Here is a 13,276-nt window from a genome sequence, read left to right on the forward strand (position 1 = left end):
GACAGTAAAAAAAATAAACGATCCACATTGGCTGTGCCGCTGAGAGCTTCCTACTTCTGTATTTCCAGCGTAAAAGTAACCTTTATATTAGGATCCAACCCTGTCCCATCAAAATTACGTTCCCAGAGAACTATTCGGCATTCTCGATTACGTTTGCCTGACAAATGTATTTTGTCACTGATTACGTTTTATTGAACATATCGCAAATAGGATTTTCTCAACCTATTTTTGGTCATTTATTTACCTCTCGGATTATGTTCGGTTGAAACCTATCCCAGATATGTTAAATGTCAACATATAACACATTATTGTCATTAAGGCATATTAACCTCTCGGGGAACGTTTGCTTGTATGTTAATAATCCTTCGTTTTACATCAACATAGGCTATTTCAGTCACAAAGAGGATACATCAGCTGCTGGAGCGGGGGTTGGTTATGGGAGGCAATTTATTTATATTTGTATGCAACTGTAGTCAAAGCGGGAGGTGTGCGTTGTCTGGGTGGCTGCCTGAAGTACACAGCGCTGCAGGAAATTAATCTGTTCATATTTTACTTCATTCATTCACTGGTTAAGGCTATACATCATTATCAGGTCGACAACGTGACGCGAAACGAGCCTATAGCCACAGCCCTGAGCTAAAAAGAGCATAAATTGTTGTGTGATTGTGATTATGTTTTTATAAGATTTCTAGCCAGACCTTTATACTTTATTTTCATAATCTTGATATAGCGAATTCATATGATCTGTCTGAAGTCTGATCATTCTCAAGAAATGTTCGGTACACAATAGGCTACGTGCCAAGCTAAGTGTTGATCAATTGGGCAAAATCAAAGATAACACACACAGCTGACAAGTTTTTTTTCCCCCAGAGCAAATTTTTGTTGCCAAGAGTTGCCATGGTGAAACAAATACTTCACACTTCATCTAGTGAGTGCATAAACATATGTTTTGACAACATTTCTAGCAAGAAATACATCAGAATATCATTATATTCGGTCATTGGAAGTATCTGATCTCTATTTGGTTAGTTGTTAGGGTGGTTTGCCGACGTATTAACCCCCGTTGCTATGCAATCCTACATTTCCCATCATCCTTTAGGGCTGGGTGGACCCGTTCTGCTCCTATCAGACTGTCTGCCTTGCATTCGGGGGGCATTCCATTTTAAATTCAGGGCCTTTTCCGTAAAAAACCAAGTCAGACACATTCACACGGCTGACACTTCCGTTCTGCCCCTTCATAATAAAAGCAATTAACAGGAAATAGGTTATAACTCCCCTCCTCCAAAACAAAACGTCCCTGTTTCCACACAGAAACATCATAAGGGCACTTAAGAATAATGGAACCACTTACAGTAACATGCTGCATAACCAAAAAATGAATCAAATAACTTAAATTGAACACAATCTTTATACCCTTAACCTTAAAGCATGTATAGTTGTAGGCTACCCACTATTCTAGGGCCAATATTTCTGTTAAAAAAGGTGTTGTAATAGCCTGTGTGGTTGTATAATTGAAAGTTTCTAATAAAATATGTGGCAGATTATATATAATATATATATGTGAAGACACTGATCATGTTAAAGATTTCTCACAATAATGATCAACAATGACTTAAAAAAGGTGGGAAACAGATTATTATGCTATTTTTAGAACAGGCCTGAGGGCGCCTCATATATGGTCCTTGCGGGCTACCTGGTGCCCGCGGGCACTGTGTTGGTGACCCCTGTCCTAGATGAACTGATTCAATTATTAAGCTAATAACTATCTACCAAAACATTGTATTCCTTTTATTGTATGATAATTTACATTTACATAATATGATGTTGATATCAAACACACAAACTAAAAAAAAAAACTAAATTAAAAAAAAATTGGGGGGGGGCCCCCTGGCAGTCGGGACCCTAAGCAACCGCTCATTTCGCTTATGCCTCGGGCCGGCTCTGCTGAGAAGTGACCACTATAAGCGGGTGGGTAACTTGGAGGCAGGCTGTCCTGCCCACCCAATAATACAATTAGAAGCAATGCATGGTAATGGTATATTATAAAGTGGGTCTGGACTTCCACCTAAAAAAAAAAAAAAATTTTTTTTTTTTGTGATTGGGTGGGCACAGCCCACATTTGGGTGGGCACGGCCCACCCTGGCCCCTGGCTACCGCCGGCCCTGCTTGCATGTGTTCTTGATTAATGTGTGTGCACGTCAATGAGCAGGCCTCCCCCCCTTCCACGGACCTGTCTAAAGCCTATAAACGTCCTAAATCCACGAGCCGAGACCACAGGGAAATGCCCTCCGCTGCGCACGGCACGACCACACCACAGCTGGCTGCCCCAATGGCTTTTTTTCCATGGGACATTATGAATTATACCTAGTAATGGCAAGACCACCTGTTTTTATAATATTGCTTCTTATCCATCTTAGGCTATGACCATAATTTGTATTATTATATTTAGCTATTTGGAAGTAGGCCAGGTCTATCTCTATTTTGTTAGTTCACATGGTTTGGCGAGGTGTTCACCCCGTTGCTATGGACGCTATCAAAGTAAAACGTGACATTTTCAAAATAACAAAATCCTAAACACATCCTTAATGAACAATCGACACTTGCTCCGACCTTTTATTATATATATGTCCAACCATGCACTTTATTTAGATTGCAAGCATTGATCACAATCTAGAGAGAAATTGATCAGTTTTCGATCCCTATTATGAATGTTATTTTTACGCTGGAAATACAGTAGGAAGCTCAGTGGCACAACTGACAGAGCGTCATCAGGAGAAGTCCGCCCACCGATGGAATAGCCAATGAGGCTCGTTTCTTGGTTTTACAGTCAGAATCGAACAAAGGTGAAATCGGACATGAAACCGCTCCGTTCTCCCCTTTTCTTCTTTCTGTCATAGTCTTTTTTGGTTTTGTACCAATAAACAAGAAAAGGAGAATCCGGCTCGTATTTTCGTTTCTGTATTCAAGCATGAAAACGGTAAAACGAAAATACGAGTGGTATTCTCCTTTCTGTCACTTGGGATTCAATACTAAAAACAAACGATCAAAAAATACACGGACCCAACACCAACACTAAAACATGCAGCTCCACACTAGAATCACACATCAAACAAAGGCATGCTAGAGAAGAGGGCCGGAGAAGCATACCTTGTTCTGCCATCATATGTGCAAGTTCTTCACAAGATGAAAAGAGAGGGAAGGAGAGAGTAAAAGAGAACACTTAGTTTCAATACTCTTTGGTATTGTGACGATACATGTTTTTTCCAGGAGGGAAAGCATGCCATCAGAACACAGCATACACAAAGCTTCAGCAGGAAGCTTCTTCTTAAGAGATGGCAACATGTTAAGGAACCCTCCAAACAGGAGAGCCATGTGGAGCCCAGAACCTTTGGCAAGATTGCAACATTAAAAAAGAAATGCTCTATTTATTACTTTCTTTTTAGATTATTTTCCCCTGTTTAGCTGGGACTTGTGCTCTTTCTATACAACATATTTTGCCAATGAAATATTCTTCTGAAATAGTTAAACGGCAGCCAGCTGTAGCATTATTGCCAAAAACTATTTTTCCAATCAATCAACTTAACCAAACAAAATATTTGCAGTGCATGAGTGGATGAAAACATTAGGGGTATGCCGAAATTTCATGATGAAATCTGGTGATATTAAAACGCCTGAGATAGTTTTGCTATTGAGCACAGACTGTAGCGTTAGTTCTCTCATAGCTTAGTATCATTTGATGTGTAAAGAACTGGAACGCCAAGACGGCTCTTTCAGTTTGTATTATTTGTTTTTAAAACCTTGCATGTCATGGCACCTAAACACTTGCGTGAATTGCTCTTTTATTGAGCCCATGCTTTGTTTGTATTGCTCTAGCCTGACTGGAAAACAAATAAGATAGTTTTCATCTATTTACTTTTCCATTTCCATTCAAACTCACCTGGCATATTGTTGTTGACCTCTGGGATAGAAGGAGACAGAGAAAACAAGAAAGAAAGCCAACATTAGAAACACTCTTGTGATTTGCATGTTTAATGTAATGCAAATTATTCTACAGTTCATGGTCCATACAGAGGGCTGGCAGTCAGCACAGCCATTTGTATATCCTAACACAAAGTTAAACCATCTTTCAAACTCAGAAAGATCTTGTCGAAACACAGAAGACATTCTACCAGTAACTGGATATATAGTCGATAAAAGGTAGTGAAGAGATAATAAAATAATCAGTTCTCTCTCCCTCTCCACTTTGACTTTGTGAATAGTATAATTCATGGAGATTGAGAGGCAACCACAATTTAAAATTAAGAGGCAGCAGCCAAGGCACCAATAAAACACTCACAGGTACAATTCCCATAGGCAGTCTACTCAACATTGAACTCAATTCAGTTACTGTATCTGGGGAGTCTGCAACATGCATTTTCTGTGTTATCAAAATTCATCTAAATTCATCAGAAATTCCTCCAAAAATCTTTATCCAAGCAGATCGCCATTCTTCGGATTCACTGCCACTTTGACAAACTTATTTATTCATCAGTGGAGACATAATCTATTTAAGAGTATGGCTCTTTAAATTCAATCCCCGGGAGGTGAGGATAGCAGGGATTAGAGCTCACAGTAGATTACTCAAAGGGATGATTCATGATGTGTTGGATAAAGTGGGAGAGAGCAATGGTTAATGAGCTATTTGAAATAGCTTGCATCACTGCTGGCTTGGCTGCTTGTTATTCAAATTGAAGGTAAACCAGGAAGGTACTACGTAATACACAAACAAAACTCTCACAGGTTAGAAGATTGAGTCATGCTAGGGAGTATTACTGTTTTCATCATTTTTAATATAACGGCCATAGCCTACTAGCTGACCCATTTGACCAGGCGCAGCCATGTTGATATGAACATAGGGAAGGGCTGCTGAAGCCATCTGCTAATGTTAGGGAGTCAACAGCACACAGCTGGTGTCGGCAGAACAGTGTTGAATCTCAGCGAGATAGTGCTTTCTGGTTTCCACAAGACAGACAGAGGTAATGTGAGAATGAAATACTGGGTTAGTTCAACATTTTTAATTTCTATCTTATTGCCTCACTCTCCAGCTCAAGAAAAGGCAACTGAAACGGTTCCTGTAACTGTGCGTGCATTTTTTATGTAGAAATGTGCAAAGGTTGCTCATTCAGGTTAGCTTAGCTCAAGCTAACCTGGATGAGCAACCTTTGCACATTTCTTTATTAGAAAATGGACGCACAGTTGCCTTTTCTTGAGCTGGAGAGAGAATTTTAAAATGTTGATCTATTCCTTTCAGGAGCAATGAAAAAATACCTGACTTAATCATTAATTAAAATTATTTCTGTCAGCCTCGATAAACAAACACAAACTTTTTATTAGAAAAATCTCTATCCATGTGATTTTTGGTGCGGTTAGGGATAACAATAGCCTGGTGCTACCAGACCATCGTACTTCATTTCATTTGTACAGAAAGTCTGGAACTGCTGTAATTGGCAAACGTTCACTCACTTGGAGGCGGGTGTCTATTGAAGTTTAAAACTATTGGATCTGCTCAGTGCCACTCTGGATTAGCCAACCAATCGCATCGTTTGGTCGGCTTCTGACGGTGCGTTCCAGGGAAGTCGGAAATTTCCGACTTCACTACATATTGTAGTCTATGGATCTACCGGTACCTGGCATCGGTAACTTGCTAGAGCCTAACGTTTAGTTATTTGTATGAGAAAGGTTGTAGACGTCCATACTTTCCCGAGCAGATGCACTGGAAGACTGGAACACAGACAGGTCGGAACTCGGAACTACCAAGTCGGAAATTTCCGAGTTCCGAGCGCAGCATTCAACTGAAACTGGAACGCGACTTCGACGTCATCGTTCTCAGCCACTTCCTCTGTTCGCCGATTGGAAATTTGTTCGAGCAAAATCCCACTAATACGCCCATCCCCAGACTGACTACTGAAGGGAAAATTAAATTTGGGCGTAAGTAGGTGGGCGGGCGGAGCCAGGCTAGGATAACAATACCTCTATGTCAACTCTGACATCTGAATACATAGGACTGCAAACAAGCCCTCTCCAAAGTTTTGCAGTTGTTTTGCAGTTAGTCTTCAGTGTATTAATAAACATATTTGAGTTGTGGATCTTATATGACGATGTCATATAAAGCTGTAACAACAAGAAGAGATCCCATAATCTAGTCATTCGGTGACTAAGCACCAGTTTAGCTTGCACATTTCCTCTAAACTTTCTCATGTGTTTGCAATGAAAGAAAAGTAAAAATAGACAAAGTGGGAAACATAAAGCTTATTTACCCACATAGCCCACTGTATTAGCTCAATGCTAAGAGCTCGGCCACCACCAAGCACCAGCACCCCATCCTCTCCTTCATTTCAAACCCTGGCAGAGATAGATAAAAATCCTAATCTTTAAATTCCAGATTCCCTGTCCTTTTGTCTGTGTGCTGGGGATCTGGCCAAATAGGTTGTAAATTCCATATTTTAGGAATGGTTAAGAAAGGCAGTCTGAAGTCCAAGATGGAGGGGAAAACAGCAGAATAAATATATTAAAACAAATGACCTCTGATCTCAATAAATGAAATGGGGAGCGAAAAGACTTTCTCTCAGCTAAGTGATATTGATGATCCGATGAGGAGTCAGACTATTGTGTTTTCATCCGCTCCTAGAATGGAAAGCCTGAAGAATGTGTATTGATTGTAGATAATTAAGCACATAACAAGAGCACTTCTTCTTTAAAGCACTGAAAAAAGCAAAGCTCTATGTGCTCACTGCATATTCACCAATTACCACAACAAAACAGGCGCATTATCACAATATAAAAAATACTCAAAGATGTATTTAATCATAGAAAATCCAAGCTTCTACATAAAGAAAGCCATTTATGTGGCCTGCAGGCAGGACTGAATGAATAGGAATCAATTCAGGTCTGGATACAGCTAGCTGTAGAGCAATTAAAACACAGCTCTGGCAAAATTGTCAGTACAAAAGGATTTGATATAAAACGCCATCTTGTGAGTGGCTCTGGGGGCCCCATTCTCTGTATGGGCATCCTTATCAATGGCTGCAGGACATATGCCATTAACCTATGCATCACTGGTTAACTGTGCTTGGATACTTGTGCTTGGAACTGTGCTTTGTATCTGTGTATCTGAATCTTATGGCAGTGGGGGCGGGACCCGATAAGCCTTTGGCTTCTCCTGCTTCCCTTCGGACGATAACACAAAGTAATATGTATGAATATGCAATGAGAAAATTATGTATTATGTGTAATTGTCCGGAAGAATAATAATAAATAAATAAATAAATAAGCTTTCTGATTTTACTCACGTGCACACATTCACCAGCTTAGAACCAACACAGTCTCACTCCTAGAACGTCAAAGTGCGACTGTGTGCCACGCACTTTACCGTCCGTCACTGACGTGAAATCAGACGTTGCCGCCGTCTGAAGACGGATTGGGGGTTCAATTCACTACAATGTAATGCCACCCCGGGCGCTATTCATTTCTATTGGACAGATACATGTCACGTGACTTTCAAGTTTCTCCCGGCGAAAATTAAATCCAAGCTGTGGCCGCTATTGCAACAGTTTTTATTCAGATTTTTAAAAGATTTATAAGTTATTAAATGGGTTTTTGATAACATTGTTGGCGAGAAATGTGTGTCATACTTTCACAATCTTCACTCAGTGAATGTGTACGATTTAGTTTGATGGTTATCACGAATATTATTCTGGACATCGCAAGGTTTGTTTATCTTTGATCAGCTGCTTGAACAACGTGCATTTGTTGATAGCGGAGATTGCACTCAAAGATGTTATACACACACACAGCTGAGAAGAGCGCTCACTCCAACCATTTTTCCAAAAAACAACTCGCCAGTAAACTTGAGAAAAGGACGAACGGAGTAATATGAAACAATATGAATAGGTTATAGAACCAACAGCGTTTCACAGTTTAAACATGGAAATGGCCTTGTTAACTCAATATTAAGATGGGTTAACCCAGTGGTTCTCAATTATTTTCTGTCATGCCCCCCCTAGGGGACAGATTTTTTTTCGCGCCCCCCCTAAATTGAAATACTATTGAGAACCTGCTAATATTTATTTATTTATCTGTACAAAACCACTGTATGAGTTTCTGGCATGAGCATTCTGCATACAATCACCTTATTATCAAATTAGATAAAAAAAATTAGCTGAGATAACTTCTGCAGCAAAAAAAATCAAAGTTCAGTTTATTAGCTCAATTTGTAACATTTAAACAAGACTGCTCAGTCTGTGTGAATCTCAGGACAGAGAAACAAGAGCAAATGATTCACTGAGGTTTGCATTTCATTCAAAACATTTTAAACTGTAAACATAGTTAAGGTGGTGTTTTTTTTTATTATAATAGGCCAATAGGCCTTCTGTGATGCGATAACCAATAATTCATTAATGTTATTATTAGTCTACTTGCTTGATTTCTTTTTAAATAGCCTACAGAGACACTTGGAGACACATGTGGACATTTATTTACTGCAAATCGCGGCCTTTCGCGCGGATATGACCATACACAAGCACACATCACGCTTGCCAGCAGATTTTTTTGTCAGTTGGAAATCAAGGCAGCCCGCGCCCCCCCCCCCCCCCCCCCTTCTGTAGGCAGCTCAAGGGACAGTGTACAAGGACAGGGAACTGGTGGACCGTTGTGTTAGCTGAATTTCAGGAGGACTAAGCTGAATCTCCATTCTGGGAGAAGAGGTCGAGTTGATGGAAGGCTACACACACCTGGACATTCACCTGGACAACAGATTAAAGCAAATGTAACGTGCAGACTGTTTGCATTATTACTGCTGCGGGGACACTTACATTTCCCTTTGAGGATGAATAAAGTATAGGCCTGTCGGCCATTTAGGCCTACAGTAAATCTATCCATCGTATAGCCTATTCAATTTGGATTTTAGATTGTCGATTGCATTATGTTTTATAATCTCATTTTGGTTACTACTTCGACAAAAACAAAGAAAGAACGAAAGAGAAAAGCTTCATGGGGCCTTCATATAGTGGTATCTGAAAATAGGCGTGAGAAAATAGGCTACATATCCATGACAAAATTATAACTTTGTTGACCAAACGAATACATTGCTGGAAATCTCTTGACATTTAAAGATTCTCATGGTTCCTGCCACATGCTTTGAAATAGGCTACTGAAGTAATGTAGAATTCTGCTTTGGAAATCTATAGGGTGAGTTGCCCTAATGTGGGACACCTAAGGTCCAGAACATTTATCTCTCATTTCTGACTGACAGGGGTTCCCTGTGATTGAAGTCATATGAATTTTCAGTTTTGATTATAAAGAGAATGGAGGGGAAACAGTCAAAAAGGAAGTAAACCATGTGAAGTCCAGAAAAAGGACAGTGAAATAGGTTTTAGAGGAAATCAATGCTAAGGCTTTACATTTGTCATTATTAAAACAATGTTAATTTTTCTTATCAGATTGTTATGATAGAATTACGAATCAAATTATGCAATACTATTTGGAAAATGTATTTAGGTTTTTTATCTAGCAGGAAGCAAGAACATATTGTTCACATTTAAACCATCAAACCTGAGTAATGCATCTTAGACCATGAGTGTTTATGACTTGCATTTATTAAGGGGATATTGTTTTTTTAAGCATAACACAGACTGTCCCAGATTAGAGCAAACATATTTTCGTGAGCTATTTTGCACATGGACCACTAATATATGTGCCATTTCTTTTCTGAGTATGATAGGCCTATCTGAATCATTTATTGTAAAAATGTGAAACACTGTTGTTTCTATAACCTATTCATATGGTTTCATATTACTCCGTTCATCTTTCTCTTAAACCTACTGGCGAGTTGGTTTTTATGAAAAACGATTGGAGTGAGTGAACTATCAGACTTCAGACAGATCATGTGAATTTGCTGTATCAAGATTATGAAAGTAAAGAACAAAGTTCTAGCTAGAAATCTTATAAAAACAACACCACACAAGGATTTATGCTCTTTTTAGCTCACAATTCGCACTGAAAAAGGCATTGGTGGCAGCCATTATAAGTCCACAAGGGCTGCCGCTATAGGCTCGTCTACTGTCACGTGATACACGCTCAATCTCCGCTGTCAACAAATGCACGTCGTTGAGGCAGCGTTATAAGCGTCATCGCAAGCAGCTGATCAAAGATAAACAAACCTTGCAATGTCCAGAATAATATTCGTGATAACCATCAAACTAAATCGTACACATTCACTGAGTGAAGATTGTGAAAGTATGACACACATTTCTCACCAACAATGTTATCAAAAACCCAATTAATAACTTATAAATCTTTTAAAAAATCTGAATAAAAACTGTAGCCATCCACATCAACACAATCAAATAAGCTTAGCTCAACATATGAGCAAGAACCCTCATTCAAGACAATTATTCCTCAAATATTTGGTTCATCGTGTCCTTTCCCTTAGTGTATTACATGTGTTAACTGATTTGATTGCATGCCAGTAAAATGTTGGCCACATCTCCTATTTGTTCAAATCAAGCCCCCAGGAACAACAGTGGGCTGTAATGCAATTTTGGCATTTAAAGGCTGCAGTTGAATTGATAATAATATGATGCAAATAAAAAGCTTAATTTAGAGTTGAAATGAATCAGTCTGCATCACAGTTGTTGTGGCGGGAATGGCAGCAGTGTGAAAGACTTTAAAGCCATGATTTACCTTCACTGCAGAAGCGGCCTTTGTATTCTGTTTTGGAGCAGTCACAGAGCTGCTGTCCATCCACCACGGAGCAGGTCCCTCCATTCTCACAGGGGTTGGTGGTGCACCAGCCCTCTGACTCCAAGGGAACCTTCAAGCTGCCCAGGAACAGCGGCTGTGAGGAGCCATACCTCAGGTCTGTGATGGAGCCCCTGAAGGGCTGGGCGTCCCTCACTGTGGGCAGGGTGAGGGCACTGCTATGGATGTCCTGAGGCACTCCACCCAGGAACAGGTCGCTGACTATCTTCATGAAGAGGCGCTGAGGCCTCACCTGGTCTGCTTTGACCATTCCATCCAGCACCAGCACGGTGCGCAGGTTATACCTGCTCAGAGTGACAAAGTGCCAGCTGCTGTCGTCCACCCGTCTGTCTGACACCACCGTGGTCTCAGCACAGTCTATGCTGAAGCGCAGCTGCAGCCGGCCCTCCACCACCAGCAGCTGCAGGAAGTCACAGTAACCTCCATCATCAAAGTACATGATCAGGGCCTCCGAGGCCTCTGTCTGGAACTGGAAGCTCAGGTCAGCACGCGTGCTGGCGTCCCAGCGCAGGTAGCGCGCCCACTGACCCGCTGAGCCTACAAACTCCAGGCCCAGACACGTGCTCAGGAACATCTGCAGTCCCACAGAAAAACGTACGAGATCCATAGCTGCTAAAAGTCTAGTATTCCAGGCAGGTTTCCAGGAGGGGAATTCAATTAGATTACAACCCTAGGTGGGTTAGATGATATTTGGGTAAAATCCACAGTTTGAACCGTAATAAGTGCAAACATCTATTCAGATAAATACTTCTTACAAAAATATGTTTTTAAGGGAATAGGGCAGTAGGAATAGAACAGTCATTGTGCTTAACAGTCATAAGGTCAATCACATCACTAAATTCTTAAGCAGAAAGAATAAAATAATTGTTGTTTTCCTCCTAAAGGTTAAGGAGATAATGAACAGAGTGAGAGAGGAGAAGGTGATGTCTTATTGTGTTTTTACACAGAAGAGTTAAGCTGGTGTGTGGTCTGATGGAATAGACTTGTGTGGCTCTCAGGGTAAGTAGACTTCCCTCCTTCATGATGTCCACTGTGAACAGCAGCTGAGGGATCCATCACTGTCAGACAGAGAGAGACACAGGTCAACAATGGCTTCATCAACATTCATTAGTAATACTTTAAAACAGATTACGGGCTGTGTTCTTGCATCTCAACACCATTAATACACTTGTTACAATCTTCCATTCATTTAAGAAGTTACATGAGTGAAAAGCAGAGGAAAAAGTCTGAAGCATCAGCACTGTTATGTGTAATTTTATAGTGTAATAGATACAAAATGTGCTTTGAAAATACAGATCGTGAACTCATTTCAAATAAGGGAGGCATTTACCATTGGGGAAGGGAGTTGACTGCATGGGGCTTTTAAGAGATTGATATTTATTAGCATTTCCGTTGGGGCTGGGGGGGAGTACAATAGTGTTACTATTCTAAATTGTATATCGTATACGTATATACTGATGAATCACTCCCATTTTTACTGCATGAACACAAAGATTTAGCCGATATTTTCTTACTCTGTCCCCAGAATAATGTGTATATGGTGTGGCAGGGGGGGAAGCTTTAGTCTATGACACTCAGCCAATCTCTCATTGTCCTAACAGCTGAGGCAAAACGTAACGTTAACACTGGACATTTTGTCCGTCGATTTTTTATTTATTTTGACAACAATGTGTGATATCGGCCAAAGAGTGCTTTCTATTAAAGCTGATGTTGTAAGTACCAGCTGTTGAAAAAGACCAATACAAAACACCCTGCACTGCATAGCACTGACAGCTTCCAAAACATTATTTCCAAACAAGTGACTTAAGGTAAAGTTTTTTTTATCCAAATGTAATAAAATAGGGCCACATCCACTAATAATAGCTCCATGAATTGTGGCAAAAAGGGCCCGCGATCCGCGAGTTTGCCCTTGTTTAGCGTTAACGTGAGTAAGCGGGTAAGCTCGCCGCCAAGGGGGACACACCTGAACATGAGAAGGAGAAGGGGTCGTGGATCCACGTCACTAACTTGATGCACTGTGGTATTAATTGCACTATGAGACAGCACCGTGCACCTTTACACTTTACACACAGGACCAAGACAATCGGTCAGGATTTGATGGTGACGAATGTTCTATAATCTGCTTCACATCCACACAGGTCGGCTGTTACACAGATCACAGGTTTACACAGTGACATTGTTTTTTAATACAAAATGCCCTTATTAAATAAACCTGAGCTCTATCATAACTGTGTTTTCCTACAAGTAAACATTCCACTTCCTGTTGATTTCCCCTATAATATGACATGAAAATATATGATATTTCTTAAGTTGTCATTATGGGGTATTATGTGTAGAATTCTGAGGGCAATTCATATAATCCAGGCTGTAACATAACAAAATGTGGAAAAAGTGAAGCGCTGTGAATACTTTCCGTATATTACTGAAAGTTATTGAAGCTGTCAAACTTTAGAGTCGTTCTTAGCGAAAGAAGCTCTTT

At 40.2% G+C, this 13,276-nt stretch overlaps 1 protein-coding gene across 1 annotated transcript in view; it reads right to left on the reverse strand.

Moving 5' to 3' along the window:
- Positions 1 to 11,404, reverse strand: part of nrxn3a (neurexin 3a) — a gene marked incomplete at both ends in the record, with an annotated part of 191,902 nt that extends 180,498 nt beyond the window's left edge. The window contains one exon of the mRNA XM_080041756.1: positions 10,720 to 11,404. Within this exon, the coding sequence (XP_079897882.1) occupies positions 10,720 to 11,404 (685 nt within the window). The remainder of the gene's footprint in view (positions 1 to 10,719) is intronic.
- Between the last annotated feature and the right edge of the window lie 1,872 nt (positions 11,405 to 13,276).

This window comes from Ammodytes marinus (assembly GCF_949987685.1).
Source record: "Ammodytes marinus genome assembly, chromosome: 15".
NCBI classification, from domain to species: domain Eukaryota; kingdom Metazoa; phylum Chordata; class Actinopteri; order Uranoscopiformes; family Ammodytidae; genus Ammodytes; species Ammodytes marinus.